At 38.9% G+C, this 21,676-nt stretch overlaps 1 protein-coding gene across 1 annotated transcript in view; it reads left to right on the top strand.

Annotated features, from left to right (window-relative positions):
• cnksr3 (cnksr family member 3) overlaps positions 1-21,676 on the top strand; it is a 62,474-nt gene that overhangs the window by 31,726 nt on the left and 9,072 nt on the right. Inside the window, exons 6-17 of the mRNA XM_005452411.4 lie at positions 1,578-1,697; positions 2,054-2,113; positions 2,273-2,341; positions 3,164-3,313; positions 6,174-6,304; positions 6,403-6,587; positions 7,852-7,938; positions 8,766-9,067; positions 15,538-15,613; positions 19,839-20,011; positions 21,106-21,179; positions 21,384-21,455. Of these exons, the coding sequence (XP_005452468.2) occupies positions 1,578-1,697; positions 2,054-2,113; positions 2,273-2,341; positions 3,164-3,313; positions 6,174-6,304; positions 6,403-6,587; positions 7,852-7,938; positions 8,766-9,067; positions 15,538-15,613; positions 19,839-20,011; positions 21,106-21,179; positions 21,384-21,455 (1,499 nt within the window). The remainder of the gene's footprint in view (positions 1-1,577; positions 1,698-2,053; positions 2,114-2,272; positions 2,342-3,163; positions 3,314-6,173; positions 6,305-6,402; positions 6,588-7,851; positions 7,939-8,765; positions 9,068-15,537; positions 15,614-19,838; positions 20,012-21,105; positions 21,180-21,383; positions 21,456-21,676) is intronic.

Here is a 21,676-nt window from a genome sequence, read left to right as displayed (position 1 = left end):
CGTGGCTGGAAATGGACCTGATGTTTTATGCACACACTGTTTTAATCCTCATGGAGACAGATGGGCGAGTATAATGTGAATAAAAGTGTCTTTCATGAACTAAAGATTTAGTCCTAAAAACTACTGAAGTATAACGTTGGTTTTGCATTATTTTTTTAGTTCTATTTCCAGTACTTTATGGGATAAATATTTATGAAGCAAAGTTACTTCGTTTTTGTAAGGGGAGCAATAAACTCACCATATTTGAAAAAAACAAACAGCAGGAAGCTGACCAGTTATATCCCCAGAGGAGCATGTTTTCCTGGTTTACTTGTAATTTCCTGTTGGTTTGTGTTTTCCTGGTCAGCTCTCTGCTTCCCATGAGCTCGGGCTCGGTGCTGCGCTCCAGGCCTGGGTGTCTGGTCATTTGTGATGATAATATGAGGCTGTTCTCGCTCTGCAGAGGCCTCAAGCTCTTCTCTCGTACAACAAAACCAAGCACCTTCCCCACGTCCGTTTTTGGAGCTTTTTTTGGATGCTTTTCCAACTCCTGTTGCATCTGTGGTTTTCTTTCCCTTTTCCACTGAAAGGTCAGAGTTTTGGATCAGGCAGATTTGGTGCAGGAGGTGATTCAGCATTTCAGACTAAATTTAGAGCACTTTAGAGTCATCATGGGAGATGTAAGCTAAGACCACCATGCTGCCAATGGCTTTCTGTCTTGAATCATGTTTTATTCTTTATTCGAGAGAAAACGCATGACAAAAAGTACCTTGTTTCGTTTTCAGTCCCACGATATTACACAAGCTATAAAACACTAAAATGTAACCACAAGACAAGTCATAAAATCAAATATTCAGTTGATGTCGTTTAAAATGTAACCGTGAAACTCATGCAGTGTACAAGCTGGTGTATAGAGTTTGATTCCAGAAGGTTATCAGTCAGATGAAATGCATTATTTTTTTATTATTATTTTATTATTTATGTAATTAGACATTGTTTCATATGGTAATTGTAAGTCTTACAATTATGAAATCCAAACCAACACATCTATTTTTACATGTGCGCATGTTTTTTCTGCAGCAGGGTGGGGTTTAACCAACAACAGCAATATGAAAAACTGGTGTTAAATAAGGCAACACAGACTTTAACTCATATTTACACAAACCAGTCAGGTGCATAGTCACCACCTCGGGCCCATTTTGAGGATGGAAAAGCCCAGGTGTATATATCGCAAACCTACACAAATACGCACGTATATAATGAATGACCGCTACACAAAATCAATGTAACCCACGTACATGCATAATTATAAACCACTGATTATACAAAATAACAATGTTTTCCCTGGAATTTCTTTTAATAACTACCAGGTGGGTGACACCTGTGGTTTCAAAAAGGCTTCCAGTTTTATAAAAGTGTATAAAATCTGAATCGGATATCTTTTGAAATAATTTTTGGGGTTGCAGTATGGGACAGAAGAGTGAGCAGTGTAATAACACACTGTAATACACTTGGCGCCTGATCACTTGGTGAACACTTGCATGTATCCATCCATTGGACAAGCTGAACCTATTTGTATATTTTGTCTTGTTTTTCAGTCCCAAGCGCTCAACAGCATCTGTGAGAAGACTGTCCAAGCGACTTCTGACCCTGCAAAAAGGGAAATGTCCTGTTTGGAGGAGGTCCACATCACCAATGTCAAGCCTGGGGAGGGACTGGTGAGGATTTTTTTTTTCCTTTTTTTTTCTTTTTTTAAAGGGCATAGAATAAAAAAAGAAAATACACAAATGATCATTTCCCCGTTGGGCTTTATCAGCGGGACGCCGCTGTCCAATAAGTACTGACTGCTGTAAAAAGAAAAACCCACAATCTGACCCCACTTCCCCTCAGAATCACTAACAGGTATTTTAGTGCTACGCCATGAACCACAGCCAGCGTTGAATCAAAAACAGAAACAGATGTAGGTCCAGAAAGGAAAACCCCACCGCCACCGCTGCAGCGAGGAATTACAGAGGAACTGTGGGAGGTGTATTTATGCAGAAGATCCATGTTTAGGTTCTGTTTTATCTTTCAGGGGATTTACATCAAATCCACTTACGATGGGCTTCATGTCATCACGGGAACAACAGAGAATGTGAGTGAGCTTCTGGGTCTACTTCACCACTCATGTGCCATTTGTAGACTTAAAAAAATCTCTCCTAAAAGTCTTCATCACTACCAGAGATCATGGAAACATGCAGTCAATGAAATGTTAGTCTGTTAAACTCTGTGCTTCTCTTTGTGTGCTGTTCAGTCTCCGGCAGATAAAACCCAGAGGATTCACGCTGGTGATGAAGTCATTCAGGTCAACAAACAGACAGTGGTGAGTCGAATAGCCACAAGTTTTTCATCATTTTGGGAAATGGCCTTAGTCATTTTCTTAGATGGAAAGATCCCACACGTCTGTGAGGCAGGATGTAGCTTCAACACTTGACTATAGGATTCCCAGGTATTAGCTGTAGAACAATCTTCTTGGATGACAGATGAAACATATTCACAAACTTCACAAAGTCCAGCTGTCTCTTTTTTTTCAAGCAACAAGTTGTATCTTCTTTATTTTGTCTTACGTATAAACTGAAGTGTTGTGACTTTTCAGCATACAGGACTTTTTCCTTTCTGTCATATATTTAGTTGCACAACAGTGAACACTCATGAAAACACAAGCTCCACCCACCTGCAGTTCAGATATGCCTATTTTTAGCAGGAGCAGCCAATCAGAAGGAAGTTGGCTTTATGGGGTGGAGCTAAAAACTTTTTTTTTAACGTTTTCACTAATGTAGATATCATATATTTATTAAATGTACATTCTCCAAATAATTGTTAGTGAAATTTACAGATTTTACAATCATGAAAATGCAAATGCATTGATGTTAATAAAATATTTATTATCATGTAAGTGTAAATGTGATGTGAATGACATGAAACTGACTGTAAGCCAATAAACAGCTTGTTTCAGACAGTACTAAACCAAGGCCAAGTATAAGAGGAGGATCCGTTTCCGCAGGTTTCATGACAGTTCACAGCTTACCGAACATGAAATGCTTCATTAAACGCTGAAGTTCAGGGTCGTGAAGTTTAAGGTCTTTACTCATGCTAGCGCTCTCTAGAGGCTGCAATTCTCTGACATTTGCTCTGACTGGTTCAGGTGGGCTGGCAGCTAAAGCACCTGGTGGAGAAGTTGAGGGCAGAGTCTGGAGGTGTTGTCTTGATGCTGAAGAAGAGGCCCTCTGGACCTTCTGCCAGCTTCGCACCGGCTCCACTTAAAAACCTGCGCTGGAGGCCGCCGCTCGTGCAGGTGAGCCGCCGCTTGTATTGTGCTGAAGTGCTTCTCAGCAAAATAAATGACTAACTCCACGGACTGTCTCCTCCTTTTGATTCTTCCTGACGGAGGCCCTCTGTGGTGGCAGATTGTTCTGCTGTCGTGGAGAGGTCAAATGATGTGGGAAATCCCAAGCTGGAGTAGAAATGAACAAGTACTTGTGTTGCAGTTTTTCTACCTTTTTTATTTACAAGTTCGAGGGCCAAGTTTGATGAAACCAAAAATATAATGATTGCACAATAAAAATGAGGAATTCAGGCCTAAAGTTCTGTGTAAAACGCAACGCTTGAACATGATCTGGAGTCTTTTGTTTTCTAATGTATTCTCGCTTCTCTTTTTCGCTGTAACATGAGCTCAGTATTCAGACTTCCCTAACAGTCCTAACAGCCCCCGGCTCAGGAGCGTTTATTTGTGTGCTTGTATGGACGAAAAGAGAATTTCCATCAGCAAAAAACTTCACAGCAGAATTGAGCAGGTAGTCTGTATATCCTGAAATCTCAAATACGCTGCATTACCTGGTTTTTTCCTACACAAAAACATTTTTGTGCTGAGAAACTGAAGGTTTTATTTCCCCGTCGACAGATAAATGAGTGCTTGGCATAACACGTACTAAAACCTGTTTGCTTCTCTCTTGCTTTCCTGATGCGCATCAACAGAATTTTAAAACGTCAAAATTCACAATAAAGCTTTTATGATTCACTTTCCTGTTTTTGTCGTCAGGATTGAAACCGTGACACAAATTCACCCAATAAAACTGACTGATTACAATCCAGCCTTTACTTGTTAACACGCTTCTCTTCACTGTATAACAAAGAAGTCGTCTGATAAAGTCCTTGTTAAGATTTATTTATTTATTTTTGTTCGTCTAGTATTAAAACATGCAAGCATGTTCTTGTAAACCTCTAAAATTAAACAATGAGCTTGTAAAGGGCAAATTTTAAAGATACAACATTTTCTGAAAGTTTGACCTTGAAGAAGAGCTCAACTTAACATGATATTTAGAATCACCATTTATCATTTCCTACATGTTTATATGTTGTCAGTACAAATAATGGCATTAAGAAACATAGTTCGAATTAGCTCTACATAACTTTATTGACACTTTGGCCTTCAGATTCATCTATTGGCCCTGAAGAAGTGAGGAGAGGTTCTTTTTCCTGCTTCAAACTGGACATTTGGGAGTGATTGTGTTTTTGATTTTAGAGAAGTCGAAGTTTTTTCCTGTGGGGGGGAAAAAAGAAAAAAAGAAGAAAAAGCACGAGTGCACAAAGTTCCGGTTTATAACAGTAAATGTGGAAGGTTAATGGATTCTTTCTGCAGAATTTCCAGGTGAGGCGTAGTTGACGCAGGTCCTGAACCTGCAGCAGCTGTAGTGTTGTGACAGACGTCACTGTATGAAAGTGAAGCAGACTGTGTCGGTAACTAAATCAAGCTGCTCGTGGTGGTTTTCAGTCCGTTGTCGTAGCTTTGAGGTTTCGATTCGAGCAGAAAACGCAGCAGCCGCTCAGTCTGCAGCTACTCTGAGGTGAGCGGGTGAAACAATGGAGCCCTTCTTCCATTTTCCTGAAAAAAGGGAAGATAGGAAAAACTCTGCGTTGATGTCAGATCTGCGGTGGCTGACTCACACTTTTAGTTCACAATGTGACAATCCTGCATTCACCAAACCACCTTCAGGGGTTTTGTGCTGACAGGGGTCCAGGATGTGTGTGTTTAGGGGAGATAGGCATCCGGAAAGGCGCTGGGTAGCTCAGCTGATGAGCTCAGGGTCTAATCTCAGTCTTTCAAAACAGATCTGAGATCTCTTTACCTCATCGTCACTCCCACCATTCACTTCAAAGGTTACGCCACCTGCACTTACATTCGTTTATCTTTTGTTTTGTGAAGTGGGAACAATGACAAGCCCTGAAACTATTAGAATGAGTAATAATAAGTTAAGAATAAGTTAGCTCAGTCAGTTTGGTGTTAAGAACAGATGACTGAATCAAGTAGCAAAGACCAGGGTCACTAATGGAACCTCTTATTCTTATTTTGTGAGACAAGTGCTCCGCCACTGGAGCCACACCCACCCAGGTGAACTCATCTGTCAGTGTTGGGGAATTAAGGTAATCTCAGAAAACGGGGGAAAAAATGGCATAAATTGAGTTGACATGACAAACAAGTTGTCCCAAAAACTACAGTGCTGTGTTTTAAACATCGTGTTTTATGTGGGTTAATGGAAGAGCAAGAAAATAAGAAACTGCAGCAGGACGTCAGCTGTTTGCTTATTTGTGAAGTAACTTTATTTGTTTCCTTTTTTTCTTTGTTTCGTAATGAATTTAAACACTGAGTTAATAAATTCACTGTTTAAATAAGGAAAAAAAGTAAACTTTTGCTAGTTTTAACTGTACATGAGTTCTAGGGTTAAACTTAAACATCTGAAACACTTTTTGTTTATGATGCTGTTTTTTGTTTTTCACAATTAGGAACATTCACAGTATCGCCAGACTAGATTAACTGTGGCATGGTTAAAAGTGGCTGCATCGAAACGTCTTTCAGACGTGTTTTTCAAAGTGCAGGTGAAACAGAAAGCAAGCGGAATGAAGTTCCTGTGTTTGTGAGAACTTGAAAGTGAGGAAGGAAACAGAAAAGCCTCCTCTGCTCTTTCTCCTCTGAGCTGGAACGACTTTCGCTTTTGTTTGAAGATAAACGCAGTTCACAAAGTCATTGTCCACTGTGTGCTGAGACACAGAAGCAACCAAAAACACAGATTAGAAGAAACAAACCAAACGTGTTAGTTACATGTGATTCTTTTGTTTCCTTTATAAAAATGGCTTAAATTTCTCTTTTCCTTTATTAGACCTCTCAGGGAGCGCCAAGTCTCTATAAATCACGAGAGTCAGAAACCTCAGACGCTCCTGGAAAGAGAGGGAAGACGACCATCTTGGATTTGTATATCCCTCCTCCCCCAGAAGCGCCATATGTCCCGCTGTAAGTACCTCACAAATGCTTCAGGATTTCAGAATCATCTTTTTTTTTTTCTTTAAATTTAATGCCTGTATTGCTGAGTTTCCCGCTCCTTGTGGCAGAGATGGGAACACAAACGTGTTTCCAGGTGTGAAAATGCGTCCCAAGTCTCCAAACTCGCATCTGGATGCAGACGTGCGGCAGCGACGCTTCACTGTAGCAGAGGAAAACCGGACGTCTGTCGCCCCTCCACCTGAATCCAGCCATCCTATCCCAGTTCGCCTCAGGCAGCGCTCCTCCTCACGCTGTAAGGACACAAAGGCTCTTGTTAATCTTAACCTTACTCTAGACCAGGGGTGGGCAACTTCAGGCCTCGAGGGCCGGTGTCCTGCAGGTTTTAGATATCACCCTAGGTCAACACACCTGAATCAAATGATTAGTTCATTACCAGGCCTCTGGAGAACCGCAAGACATGTTGTAGAGGTAATTTAGCCATTTGAATAAGCTGTGTTGGATTAAGGATACATCTAAAACCTGCAGGACACTGGCCCTCGAGGCCTGGAGTTGCCCACCACTGCTCTAGAGCTTAGTCTAACAATGAAAACAAAGCTCAAGCTATACTTTGAATAAGAAGGAAAAAGTTTAGTCTTGTCCCAGTGTTTTTATTTTTTTCTGACTCAAGTAAATATCCAGACTAAGTCAAGTGATTCCACGCACAAAGGTCAAAATATGAAGCGACAGCCAGCAGCCGCTCATTACAGCACAAAGACAAAAAAAGCATCACAATGAGGGGAAAAACATGTGGGTTATGATGAGTTATACAACACTTACATTACCACAGGAAGTGAGAGCACATAAAACCACAATCAAGTGTTTTTTGTTGTTGTTTTTTTTGCTTGATGCATAGACTGTTCTCACACATGCACAGCAGCCCTGAACTTTTGTCAGAGGCTCACTTTAACCTTACAATCCTGCCAGCTCTGTATTTCAGTCCCTGTGATTTCATGTGAGAGAATAGCAGGTCGGATGATGTCATGTGTCTGGCCCAATCTAGCCCCATCAAACCAAACAAAGCGTTTCTACTAATAAGACTGGGTATCTTCAAAGAGCTTCTGTTGACTTGAAGGCTTGATTTCATGAACAGTAATTCCTCCCTGCTGAGTTTGGAGCAGTTTTGTTCTGGTTTTGGTTGGAGACACTGGGATATAGTGCCACCTTTGTCTCTCGAGTCACCACAAAGCAACCTGAATGCATTGTATTATATTTTGAAGCTTTATTGGTTCATAGTAATCAAGGACACCTTACACCAGGAGTGGTTCTTGAGGATTTAAAGATGAATCGCTGATTTAGAAAACAGCAGATTTTTAATTTTAATGAAAATTTTTCCCAGCCTGATTCTCCCAAAAAGAAAAAAACCAAAATCATCTCTGTTCGACTGACTGCAGCTAGCTGTTTATGGGCCGTATTGGTTTGTGCTCTAATATCTGGCTCAGTGTCAGCCTGAGGTGGAAGTAGAGGAGTAGTGTCTCTGAGATGGAGCTGACGTTTTGCTCTTTCTGGACTCTTCGCAGGTAAACCCAGACCCATCTCCATGCCTGTGGAGGCATTTTCAGGCGTGTCTGACCGGCTCTCCAGGCCCAGTTCTCAGGGAAGGAAAGGTAAGGCCCACCTGTCCAGCTGGACCAGACGCAGCGAGCGCCAGTAATCTGACAGTTATCAGTAATAGCCATCTGTCCGACTCATTAAAAGGCAAGGACAGACTGTAGCAGGGATGGGCTGCGTGCTTTGAATTTTTACCTGGTTAATCATTAACCCCGAAAGCTGCCACTGCATCTACGCGACTCATTTCATACTCGGGTCAGTCTGAGCGTTAGAGCACTTCACCTTGACGAGCACGGTGCGCGTTGGCAGTTTGTCCAAGATAACATGCAGTTAATGAACGGTTAAATAAAGACACGTGAAGAGGTGGGCTGTTTTCCACTGATGGCAAACATGAGGCCGACAATAGAGCGAAGTTTACACACTGCTGCATGAACCTGTGAGGTTTAATGTTGAGTCATCCTAAGAAGTTCAGCGTCTTATTTATTTCTAAAAATATTATCTTTCTTTTTTTTTTTTTTGCTTTGTTTGCATTATTATTTTTCTTTTAAATGAACAATTGGAACAGGAACGTCAGTTATGTCCAGATTTATCTCATCTGTTTCTTTAACAAGCCTCACTTTGACCTGCAACTTAACAAGTCAACTGTTACTTTTAGCTGTTTTGTACGATTCAACAGGGAGGATGGAAGGATAGAAGCTCGTTTAGGGAGGAGGACTTGCTTATTATGTCTTTTCACTCATATGTAAATCCAGTAGTAGGACTACCTCATTTCTTCTGTACAAGGTTGTCGTAATTAGCAACATGACAGCTGTCATTTGAAGGTCTCACAGCTAAAATGGAACAAGCCAAATAATTAAATAAATAACCTGTTGTCTTCTAACAGGTAAGGACATCCTGCACATGTATCGGAGTAATGATGGCATCAGCACCATCACGGAGGAGGAGCCATGTTTCCCTCTGCCGTACCGAGGTCACCCATCTGTACGCGGCGTCGACCATATCAGGGGCAGCCAGTGCTACATTAGCGCCAACCTGCACAACACGGCCACCATACCTTACCAGGAAGTGGGGTCCAAAAAGGCTTCTGCCTCCACTTCTGCCGCTGTCTCTCCCGCTAAGGGTGTAAACAAACAGTCCACGTCGCTGCTCAGTGGTTGGCTGGCTCGACTCAAACTGCTCAGCCACTGAGGAGGAAAAGCTGCGTTTGAATTTTATTAGATGAGACAATTATTCTCACCTGGTTTCTGGAAGAGTTTTTAATATTCTGCTTTTAAATATCCGTTTAAAAGTCACGGTCCTGATAAAAGGCAATGCAGTACATCATTTTATAGTTCTGGATTAAAAACAGCAGATCGTGGACTGTTGGAATTAACTGAACATGTTAAGATGGTGAGGAATTCATCTCAAAATCTAGCACCACAGCAAGGAAAAAACTAATCCGGAAAATGCATAGTGCTTTCCCCTTAATGAACCTCATACTGGAATCTACTGAAGGCTCATTTTCTGTTTGATTAATCAGTCATGGAAAATTGGAAGATTTCAAAGTCGTCAAGGAACCTTTGACAACACCAAGCTGAAAACAACAGACTCAAGAGAAAAACTGCCACCTGGGGGAAGAAAACACTGCAACTGTTATAGTTTTTATATATATATTTTTTAATCATAAAGGAAAGTTACATCTCAGAGTTACTTTTAAAATTGCTGCTGTCATTTAGCAGAATTATCTGCAGATGTATGGATGCTTGAAGGATTGGTTTGCTGCAAAATTCCAGCTTCCATGTTTTCCCTTTGGCCTGTAGTGCTGTAAATTCATCTAGATACCTATATATATATTTTTGCCTTCTAGTCTATGTTACAGAACTAAATGTCACCTCTGTTGTGGCCCAGTTACTCTAAAAAGACCTCTGCAAACCTCGTTATGGAACTGTTTTCCTTCCACTGTCTACACCTGACACCTAAACAAAGAGCGCAGCAAGCTAAATGCACCTCAGCCAAGGTGATTCAATTAATGTTTGATTCTGTTGCTCAGCTTCATCACAGGTAGATGGAGCCTGTTTATTGCGCTTTTAACAGCACAAAAAAATCTCACTTGGACAAGTCAAACCAAAGCAGTCTGTAGACAGATACAGAGGACTACATGCAAGAGGTCAAATATAGAGATTTGAATTTGTGGTGAATTGTCCCTTTAAAGTTTTAATTTTATAACCTGATCTTCCTCAGGAAAGGCTTTTCTAAAGATTATTTAAAAAAATGTTTCATGACAGAAACTTCAAATATAAAAAGCATTTTGAAGGCGTTCCTCAGGGAACCATCTCAGAACTCTTCAAGTTTTTAGATTTTTACCCAGTTTCTAGGTCATGAATATTTGGTGCCTTTTTTACTAATGAAACATTATGCAAAAGCTACTAAGCTGCTAGAGTGACTCTTACCACAGAAACTGGGCAATATGGTTACAAACTAAAGTGGTTTTTTGTTTTCATTTTAATCTTCTTTTTCTTCTTTGTCTTTGGACATGTTTTTTTAATTGTAATACTTTGGGTGGCAACAGCTAACAATGAAAATAGCTCAAATGTTACTCTGAGTTGACCAACAGAAGTGAGTTTCCATGTTCCAATTAGTTTATGTCAAAGTCGAAGCTGTGATTCTAATGTGGAAGATTTTATTTTCTGTCACAGTGTACAATAATAACCTCTTCAAGCTTTTAGGAGAAGAAAATTTAGCCGCTCATATCATATATCATATACTGATGTTAAATACAGCTTAACTGTTATATTTTAAGAGGACCTTTTATTAATTTCCTGTCATATTTACTGTTTAAACAGTGGTTGCTCATAATTAAAAATGGCCAATTTGTGGGTTGATTTGGATGCTTTGACTTATGGTTCTTCTACATGGTCTACCCACTGGATTTGAAAAGAGACAGGCTTTAAAGGGGGAGGAGCTTAAACGGCTTGTTTTAGGAGGATGAAGTAATTCAGCAGTAAGGCCCATGATCACATAAATAAGGATTCTTTTGAACTGCCAGTCATGGAAATGGACACTACTAGAGTCCAAGAATGAAATTATGATGGAAATGAATAGATCCGGTTTTTGATCTGTTTAGTGTTGAATTAAAACATTTCTCAGCATTGGTTCTTTTTTTTTAACATTGAAAATAATAAAGGTTTCACGTGTTGACCATCCAAATTAAAGGCAAAACTTCTATTTTGGGGCTTTGATCTCATTAAAGAAATCTGAAATGACAGATTATAGCATTCTGAATCTGCTAAAGATGAAGCTGGTCTTTGTTTTCAGTAGACTTTTTGTTTTATTTTTATTTTATTTTTTTAATTTTCAAAACTTATCAGTGGATTATCAGAGCCTTCAGGTTTAAGATTGTTGAAGTGTTTTTCTAGTAAAAACACCATTTGTAGTTAAGGAACTATTAGTGCCTCTTTAGATATTTTGGTTTGTATGCATAAAATGGTTTCTAAAAATGTTTTATCTTTTGTTCTTTTCTCAAAGAACTTAAGATTTGTATACATTTCTAACTTTATCAGGGATATGAAAGTGAAAAAGAAGATTAAAAAATGCACATTTCTTTTTAACAGAGGGAACACAGCAAATAAAAACAGTGAAATGATTAACCAGTGTTTTAGTACAAGGATTATGATTTCAGAAAGCAGTTCTAAAGCTACTCTACCTGAAAATATGCTGCATCCTTTTGTAAAAACTCAGAATGTAAACACTTTGTGATTTATTCTTTGTGCTAAAAACACAAAGTAAAGAGAAAAACTTGAACCATGACACAGAGTAGACTTGGTAAATATATTATGTGGTGGAACAATTCTGAATCCGAAACTGAAATCAGGATAGAAACATCCCCAGTATTGCATTGTGGTTCCAACTTGTCATACTGTGGAAGCTGTGATTTTTAAACATTGAGGTAATAAATGAACTGGAAGCATAGCACATTAGTGGAATTCATTTTATCTCATGATCCAGTCATGATCGAGTGATCAGGCCACTGTAGCTAATTGTGGTTTAAGTTATTTGTTACACCCCTAAAATAGATTTAGAATTAACTTTGATAACAGATTTAATGGATTTAAATAGATTTGAAGTATCTGATATAAGAAGATTTAATTATCTTTGTCATTTGGCGGATTTGTCTGCAGGAAGCTGCTAGATATTTCAGGTATACTTTAAAAAAAGAAGAAAATGATCACTTTCTCATCTCAAGTATTTGTTTTTCTTTTTATTAATGGACTCAAGAAAATGTATATTCTCTGAAGAAATTCTTTGCAGGTTTAAGGTTTCTATAATGAAAAATTTCCTGAGGGCGTCCCTCAGGGAACCTTTCTGGATCCACTGATATTAAAGAACTGTGGACTTAAATGTTGTTGTTGTTGTTGTTGTTTGTTTGTTTTTAAGTCTTAACTTTTCTAAAGGGTTTTTCTAATTCACATTATTTGGTTTTATACAAACGAAACCTTATGCAAGCATTATAAAAGATTCTCAGCATGTATAGGAAATTTTTAAATGGCAACCGTGTGTTGTTTCTGAGAAAATCTTTAATGTGTAATTTTTAAAAGTGAACATGAATCTCTTTACTTTTTAAAAAAAAAAAATAAAGTTTAAATGAACACACAATAGAAAACACAGTTGCTTCATTGTGAATGCTTGTGGATTGAGTTTCTGCTACAGCTTTACTTGGCGTGACATCATAAGGAACGTCTGTTAGCAACTTACGAAAGTATTAGTAGCCTTTAAAGAGGACCCGCTTCTCTTTTTCTTTTCTTCCAAGTCTCCTGTTCCGATTGTGGATGTTTATATTATGTATACTGAGAGGTGATAACACGAACATGGTCACGTTAGGCACAGAACCACACCCGCCACCATAAACTGAAACTCAGTGAATTAAATATAAACTCCAAATTGAATCACAAACGCATAACAAAAACTACAAACCCAGAAGATCAAAATCAACCGACCAGAAAAAATCTGATACATAAAGATTACAAAGATTACAAAACTCAACCAACACCATCCAAACTTGACTAGAAATGAACCAAAACTAAGAACAATAAAAACGAAGAGTCCAAATATTAATACAAAGAGTACAAGCTCAGGCACAAAACCCAGAGTCCATGACATAGGTTAAAAATGTAGGGCGTAGTTGAGTGAAGTAAATGAGTTTTGTAGAGAAAAATAGAAGTTTGACACCATCCTTTATTTTTGCAGAAAAATGAATAGGATTTTTTTTTTTCATGCTTAGTTCTATAAATACATAAATAAATTGTAGAGCATGTGAGGTGCCAACTGTAATGCTGTGTTTGAAGTGGGGTGTTGCAGAATTGATCTAAATGTATAGTAGCCATAAAGGCGGAGGAGTTAAAATGCCTCATTTCAGAGGGAGGATGAGGAGGTGCAGGAAGGCCCAGTGGAGAAAAATGAAAACCTGGAAGTGGAAATGGGTGGAGCTGATCCCTTTTAAATCAGCTGAAGTGAATAAGGGGTATACGTTTATTTATTTTCCTGTAATGACCACTTTTGGCAACAGCTGTTTAGCGACAATAACATAGTTGAAGTGTTGAAGTTCCCTTGTTTCTTGTTGATCTAAAGTGAAGGTGGTTTGTAAAGTTGTCCTTTTGCCAAACTTCATGCATCATAATCTGATTTTGCTCTGTCTGATTATGTAAGCACAAATGGTCTCTCTTCAGAGCTCTGCGTTTTGTTGCCTCTGTAATGCTTTGGAAAAATAAAGTGCAATTTATTTTGAAACTTTGCGTTCAATATTTTTATTTTTTGGAAGTTATAGCAAAGCTTATGATTTATATTTGTTTAAGTTAAATTAGCAGCTGGATTATAATGAAAGGTTTTAAGCTACAAAAACTTCAAATGCCAAACAAATGTTGGTAGGCATAAAAAAATTAATTTGAGTACAGAGGTTCAGTAGGGTCCTTGGTTCTCATAAATGTGAGGAACACTGATATTCTATTTATACCTGATAGTCAAATGGGATAAAACATTTGAATATATATTTTAGAAGAAGCATTTTAATCTGGTGACTGCAGCTAATTTAAATACTAACAAATGACAAAACCATTCAACTCGTGCTGTTCACGCCCTGTCCTAGATTCTGTGTCACACTGATGATATAGAAGTTTCATAAACTCCCAAAACCTCATGTATCAGTTATGATACCCCTGGTGTTACAGGGTTAACCTGCATTTCTGCAAGTGTACCTGAGCCCATGCACCAATTTCCATGATGGAATTGTATCTGTTTTTAATGCAGTGATGCCTGAGGGCATGAAGGTCACTGGCATCCGATAATTACTTTCATCCTTGCACACTGAAATTTCCCCAGATTCTCTGAATCTTTTCATGATATTATGCAGTGTAGATCATGAGATGGTCACAGATTTTCATTGAGGAACCTTATTCTGAAATTAAAGATGCATCTTTTTTGCAGCTCATAGTTTTCATGGAATATGATAATGTATTTGTTTACATCCTTCCATTCTCTTCTGGTTATCCTTATCAGCGTTGCCGGGGGGAGGCTGGAGCCTATTCCAGCTACCAGTGAGCGAGAGGAGGGGCATACTCTGGACAGTTGCCAGTCTCTCACAGGGCTAACAGGGTATTATCTAAATATTTGATAGATTTTTATGTTTCACTGGGAATAAAATATTGGCATTTTGTTTTTTATTTATTTATTATTTTATTTTTGGAGTTGTATTATAGCTGCAAATAAACCTTCATAAGAAAAACTGAGATGACCATGTTAGGAATATCTCCTCCCACTGACTCAAGGAAAAAAACTGTCTGACACCCATCTGAACTCACAGAAAATACTTGCACATTCACTGATTTATTTATTTTGGCCATTTTTAATATGAACATCCACCATTTTAAGAGTAGATATATGACAGAAAACAAGAAAAGGCGATAACCGGTCCACTTTAATCTGATTAAATGCTAAATCAAACTTTTGAATTTCTGGTATTTTTTTGTAAATAATTAGTGAATTCTGCTGTTTGAACTAATCCCTCAGGTAATAATCTTAAAGGTCACATATGAAGCTTTCAAAGGCTAACAGCTCCATCACGTGGACCCTGTGGTGAACTGCAGTTTGAACTTGTGCCTATTATTGAACTCTTATTCAGCTCTCCAGCTCTGTAATAGACAGACTCAGGTGTATCTTTAGAATAGTCCATATTTTCTTCTGTAATGTTTGAGTGGATGCTCAGGAAAGCAAATGTTCAGAGCTAAAATATGCAGACTGGTGCATGAACACATTTCACTCCACTATAGTTGGCAATAAGGCGGCCTTGAAGTTTTATTTTTTCCTACAAGAAGGCTGAATGTCAATGACATGTGTCTCTTTGATTTGAGTGTAAGAGGAAAAATGGTGTGAGATACTGAAGCCAGATGTCTCCCCTGTAACTAAACAGCACTGCATAAATTTGCTTAATCTGCTGAAAATAAGTTTTATTTTCTACAGAGCAAACGGGAAGTTTCTGAGAAACAGACGAGGGCATAAAGATCACGAAGAGCACCGAAACAGGAAGGACGCTGCGGAGTCTGAGTGGTGCGTTTATGTAGAGCGTGAGTGTGATTTTGTGACTTTGTGGTCTGCTGCTGTGTTAACATATAACTTCTCACAAGCAGAGCACACTTCAGTTCCTCCTGTGCTGCGCGTCTGTCTGCAGGAAACGCATTACACTGCCGGACACCCAGACTGCAGGTAAGGGCGCTTCTTTTGGCAAAGTTTCTTGCTTCAGTCCCCCCTCTTTTTCATTTGGCGTGTGTACAGAAACCTTAGATAGAGAGAGACATGTAAAGTTATGACTAATGAGACCACAAACATCTGCCCAGTCTCTAGAGGTTTTGTTTTTTTTTTGACCGAGGTAAACTGGTTTTACAGTACACAGGAAAAACAAAAAAGGCAACCGTTAACAGATGAAATATGCAGCATCATGCAATATCTCCAACACTGTGAACCTGTAAAGTGCAAGATAAAGTGTTAAAAAACAGACAAAGAAACCAAATTTCATGATATCATATATTATTTTTACCTGTTTTGGACCTCTCAATTACACCACATGATCTTTTCAGGTATGTGTTCATACATTTTCCTACCAGAAACTTGTGATTCAGTTCAGTTGCATTTATACAGCACCCAATGAAACCGTTGCCTCGAGGTGCTTTATATTGTAAGGTAAAGTAAGGTAAGCACTTGGTGATGGTGGGGAAGAAGAGACCTCCAACAGAATCAGGCTCAGGAATGGGTAGCCATGCTGTGACTGGTTGCAAAGTGATGGGGAAAACGACCAAAAAAGAGGATAAATAATTCAATGTAAATATTAGTACATGTTTAGCTATAAATGCATGGGGAGTGGAAAAGAAGTGCACAGTGCATCATGGGAAGTCCCCCAGCAGCCTGAGCGTATAGCACACATGTATACCACCTACTAAACAGTGGAACATGACGCCCACAGAGATGTTGTATACTAAACTTTGGTCTCAACATATTCATGATCAGCATATCCAGGATATCTTTGCCTTATCTGGCTTCACAGAGATGAAACTCAGTATACAGGCTGAGGACAAGTGAAGTTTAAATATCAAAACAGAACTCGGACCAGGAAGTCCGCTTAGCCTACTTGCAAGGTCAGCAATTATAAAGTGTCCTGCTATAGCAACCATGATTCAAGGCATGCTTAACACAAAAAATGTTTGTAATCTTACAGGAAACACACACACACAGAGAAAATCAGTGTTTCCTGTAAATTATGCTTAAGGAAAGACAAAGACTTCAAAGACGTCAGACTATCTCTAAAACCTACAGACCCTCCTACTACCTGCACACTTAACAACGGAATTTACATAATGTACACATAAGTGACTGGACAGTACATGGAGACTTCTGCATACTACTATGACGTATGAATTACCACCCCCGTTAGAAGTGAAAGGTTAAACCTGAAGTTTCCCCAATAACTTATGCAGAACAGTGCAGAGCTGTGATGCCCCTCCCTGCCCTATCCTATTTGTGTGAACGTGTTAATATTCATGAAACAAACTTCCACACTGTGATATAAATGAATACATAAGTTCATTTCCTCTTCCTTTCTGTTTGTGTGAGTGAACCTAACATCAGACAGCTGACATGAGAATGCTGTCAGCTGCTGCAGGTCTCTCTTCCATCCTGTCTGGCAGCAGTCTTCTTTGCTGTTTGTGTGTCGCTAGTTTTGGGTAAATACATCATTTTCTACTTGAGCAAAGCTTCTTGTCACATACTGTGCGCACATTTGAAATGAATGGGGGCTCATTCAGGATACTCACACCAGGTTAGTGTTTGGATCATTGTTGAAAACCCCATTTCCTTGTCTTTGCTAAATGCTAAATTAGATAGAATGGCTTTCATGGGTCAAGCTTAACATTTTGTTTAGATGTGTTATTTGAAGCAACTGTTGAGTTAAGTTTAGTTGTTGTGGTAAAAGAGCAGCTTAAGTTCCTATTTTTGTTCCTATTTTTGTTTGGTACATATACTCATCTGTTCTCTTTTATAACCACATAAGTTCATGAGTCATGTATTCCTTTAGTAGGTTTACTTGAAGTGAACTTTTAATGCTGGTAAAACTGGTGTGTAATTACCCGTCATGCATATCTGTCCGGAATCAAGGGTTGGGATTAGTGTGGGTGGATTACCTGGGACTTGTTGTTTTTGTTTGTTTGTTAGTTTTTCATTTTACATTGAATATATGGTTACCCTTTTCAAGAAAAAAAACAAAACGATTTAATGCTCATGTTCATGGTCTTCATGACTTCATTACTCCAGCATAGCTCTCCCCACTTACCTGTCTCACCTACCTGTCACTTCCTCTGTAGCCTGGCTGTGTGTGTTTGTCGTAATTGAGTGGACGGCTGGTCTTGTGACGCAGTGTGCAGATGAGCCCCAAGAGGGGACCCAAGGGCTGACCCTACACCCCCTGTGGTGGGGTGTGGGAAATGGGGATGCCTACTGAGCCAGTTGTTTCTTGGCTCTCTCCTTCAGGGGGAAATGACTTTAAATAACACAAATAGAAATGAAGAAGTAAACAAATAAACCCTAAACGAATATTCTTATTGCAAAAGCTTATCCCAGGGTTAGCAATAATATAGAAGACTTACACCTGGTAGTGACATACATTTTGGAGAGAAAAGAGACAGAATTTATTCGAAACATAGACAAAATTCATCGGGGCAACAGGGGGCAAACTTCACTTTGAGTGAAGTTTGGCTCACGTGAGAAGAGAACAGCATTAGTTCCTATTTTTGTTTGGTTCATATGTTTTTTTGTTCTCTATTGTAACCACATAAGCGTATGAGTCATGCATTTCTTTGGTAGGTTGACTTCAGGTGTTAACTTTCTCTGCTGATAGAATTGCAGAGCATTAATATTAGTAATGTGAGAGTTAAGATTATATGACAGATGTTAATAAGTAAAATGTCCCAGTTGGGAAACTTGCTATGCAGATAATGCAGCATACAAAAGACACTAAATACCCCACTTTTTCAGTATAAATATACTAAAAAGGGTCAGAAAAAACACAGAAAATTACTCTATTAGTGGCACCTTTGAGGGGGTTAAACAAGCAAACCCCAAGGATGGTAAGGGTCCACAATGGCACTCGGCACCTTTGAGATGGTCCTAATTTCAGATATGCTGAAGGTTATCATGGCGGCACCTCTGATCGCACTGCACAGGTTGGCTTTTTTTTTTCTAGTTTGTTTTGAAGCCAACAAATATAAAAATGAAAGTTTACAAAAACAAAAAAGGAAGGAAACGTTTTGTTGCTCTGATGGCTCTTGTGACAGATGCTCTTCAGTGGGGTGGGTAGAAGTCCAACAACAAAACCCAAACCCTTGCAAGCATAACAGCGCAAGCATTGTGTCTACAGGTAAAATTACGTTTTGAGATGATTCTTCAAGCAGACTGGCAGAAAATCTATCAACATGCATCAATTCTAAGTCATCACTGATCCTAATAAAGGTAAAAAAAAAAAAAAAGTTTTATCTTATGACAGAGCGCCTTGCTTGTTCTCTATGGTTATTATAATACCACAAATTATCTCTCAATACTTCCTGAAAGTTGTTTTTATAGAAAATGAAAAGGCAGACTCAACAAAGAAAGAATGAAACGGTCTCATCTGTATGAGTTAATCAAAAGAGACAGAAAAGCAGCACAATGATGTTGTTTATTCTAAAATTAGTGTCAAAACCGAACGTCAGAGTGTGCAGATAAACAGGTAAACAGTGGAATTAGGACAGCATGATTTAAAAACATTTGCACTACCCAGGCTTTTGTATTTCTAGGACACACTGGGGTCTACAGAGAAGATCAGGGGCCTGTTTAAAAATTCATAAATACCAAATCAGGAAACCAAAAGTGGCTCAACTTAGGATGACCACTGCACCGAGGCTCTGTGGGTTTCAGCCTGCTGCTCACAGGTGCAGGCAGCCAGACAGCGTGGGGCATTTGACAAAAGTGTAACAAAAATATACAAATTTACTTAACTGCTGCTTAAATTAAACTGATAAGAAAAACCAAAGTGAAATAAAATAAAAGTAAAAATAAAAATGCTGATACAGTTGAATGCATTAAAATTTAAAAAATAAGTTTCAATCAATAAAATAATGTTAAAAGTAAATTAAAAATGGAAATACAGGAAGGTATTAGCTGCAAGAAGAACAGACAATAAAAATCTGTCTAAAAAAGATAAATATGTAATTTAATAAGGAGCTGAATAAATAAAAATGGATATAAAATCAAAAATAATATAAAATAACTAGCTCTGAAATGAGTAAAAATAGTTGTCCAGTTGTCTGAGTACATGTGAGGCCCCTAAGGAGCATCATTGTTGGTTGGCTCCTCCCTCTGATCTGAATATCTGAACCTCTAACCTGCCTTCCTCCTTCTCCTGCAGAGTCATCTGCAGCCATGAGTCGGCGTCGGGTTTCAGTCAAAGACCTGGGAGCGGTGGACTGTCAGGGCTGGCTGCACCGCAAGAAGGAGAGCCGTAGCTTCCTGGGAAGCAGGTGGAAGAGATACTGGTTTGTCCTGCAGAGGAGCTCTCTGTACTGGTACAGTGACAAGATGGTGAGCCACAGTTATCTCACAGTTAAACCCTACAGCTCAGACAACGTGCAGTAGATTTCAGGTGTGACAGGTGCGATTAGCTTCAGAAGATCTGTTCCCGGTTTGTGCAGCCTTTGCAAAACATGAATGAGCGCTGTATTCTTAGTCTTGGACTCTATTAGAGTAGCTTTGCATGATTCACAGTTCAAAATAAACCTTCTTTATCTTATACCCCTCATTTCATCCTCTATCCTTATTTGAGCTGCCCACCCTACCTTGAAGCCAGCTTAATTCTGATTGGTTGCCCCTCCTAAAAAGGTTTAAATAGAGGTTGGGTGGGGCTTTTGGTGTCTGAGTTGACCATATTATGGGTACCTAACTCTGTGACATCACGCAGAGCAAAAGTAGAACTAAATATCTCACGATGTTTACCTGTACACGCAGTGACCTTGTGAAACTTTTGGATATGATGTGTCAGACAATTGCATCAAAGTTGCTCCAAAAGCCATGAACATGCCCAAGATATCTAGTTTAGTGGCTTTAAAAAGTGGAGGGGAGCTCTAAATAGATTTTAAGGGGGTGAGTTATGCACAAAAATAACCTTTGCAGTTGAAGTCCAAACTGTTGTTGAAGCAGGCTGAGGTTTTAACATGGGAGTCTGTGGGGCCTGACTCACTGTTGAAGTGAGCCTTAGAGGAAGTGCTGCCTGTGTGTGACACACATGACAATTTTTTGAAAAATTAATAACTAAATTACGTGGTTTTGAAACTTTTTAAGTTTCTGCTTTGATACAAATTAATATTCCATATAAATGGGTTTAAATAGAAACATTTCTTATAAGTTAAGAATTATATGTAAATCCCTTTGTTTCTGTGAAGCTGTAAATTTAAATAGCATATAGTCAAACCACACTAAGACACAAAGTAGGTCAAACTGCAACCAAACAGACAGACAGAGCACAGTCCGCAGCGATGTGCATCCTCTGACTCTGACCACTGACACTTTGCTGAGATCACACAGGAACCTGAGATACAGACACGTTGTTTTCTGCAGACTTCACTGCATTAAAGGGTTTCTAGTCAGTTTTTCTGAGCTTTTTTTGCTCCTCTCTGCAGGCTGAGAAAGCTGATGGATTCATCAACCTGTCAGGCTTTACCATCGAACAGGCCAAAACCTCCAGGAAGAAATAGTATGACATGTTTTTTTTTCCCCCCCTCTTAAACCACAAGACTTACTCAGCTGTTTGTGCACCCTCTGTTGCTAAAGCATCTTAAAAAAATATCTCAGTGGTGAGAGATCCGCTGCAAGGCATTTGTTTTCCACATCTTCACCAACTGTTTGCTTTATATAGCGCATTGAATTTATCATTACTTTGCTCTGTGTTGTGTTTCAGTGTCATAACAGCCAGTCATCCGACTGTTGTGACTATTATTATTGGTGCTGAGAGCTACATAGAAATGAATAAGTGAGTACTTTTAACCCATTTTTATTATTTTATCATATGTATTTTTGAAAAAGTTGACCAATTCTGCTTCTCTTTATTTCCTGCCATTGACTGTGTACACTTACAGGAATGAATTCTTCTATAAAATATTGCTTTTGACAGTTTTTATACACTTGGTGCTGAATGATGTTATAGAGATTTGGATAGAGCTGCCCCTAACATCTGTTGTTTAAACCTTACAC

This window comes from Oreochromis niloticus, linkage group LG15 (genome assembly GCF_001858045.2).
Source record: "Oreochromis niloticus isolate F11D_XX linkage group LG15, O_niloticus_UMD_NMBU, whole genome shotgun sequence".
NCBI classification, from domain to species: domain Eukaryota; kingdom Metazoa; phylum Chordata; class Actinopteri; order Cichliformes; family Cichlidae; genus Oreochromis; species Oreochromis niloticus.
Note: the sequence above shows the minus strand (reverse complement) of the source record. Positions and strands in the feature narration are given on the sequence as shown.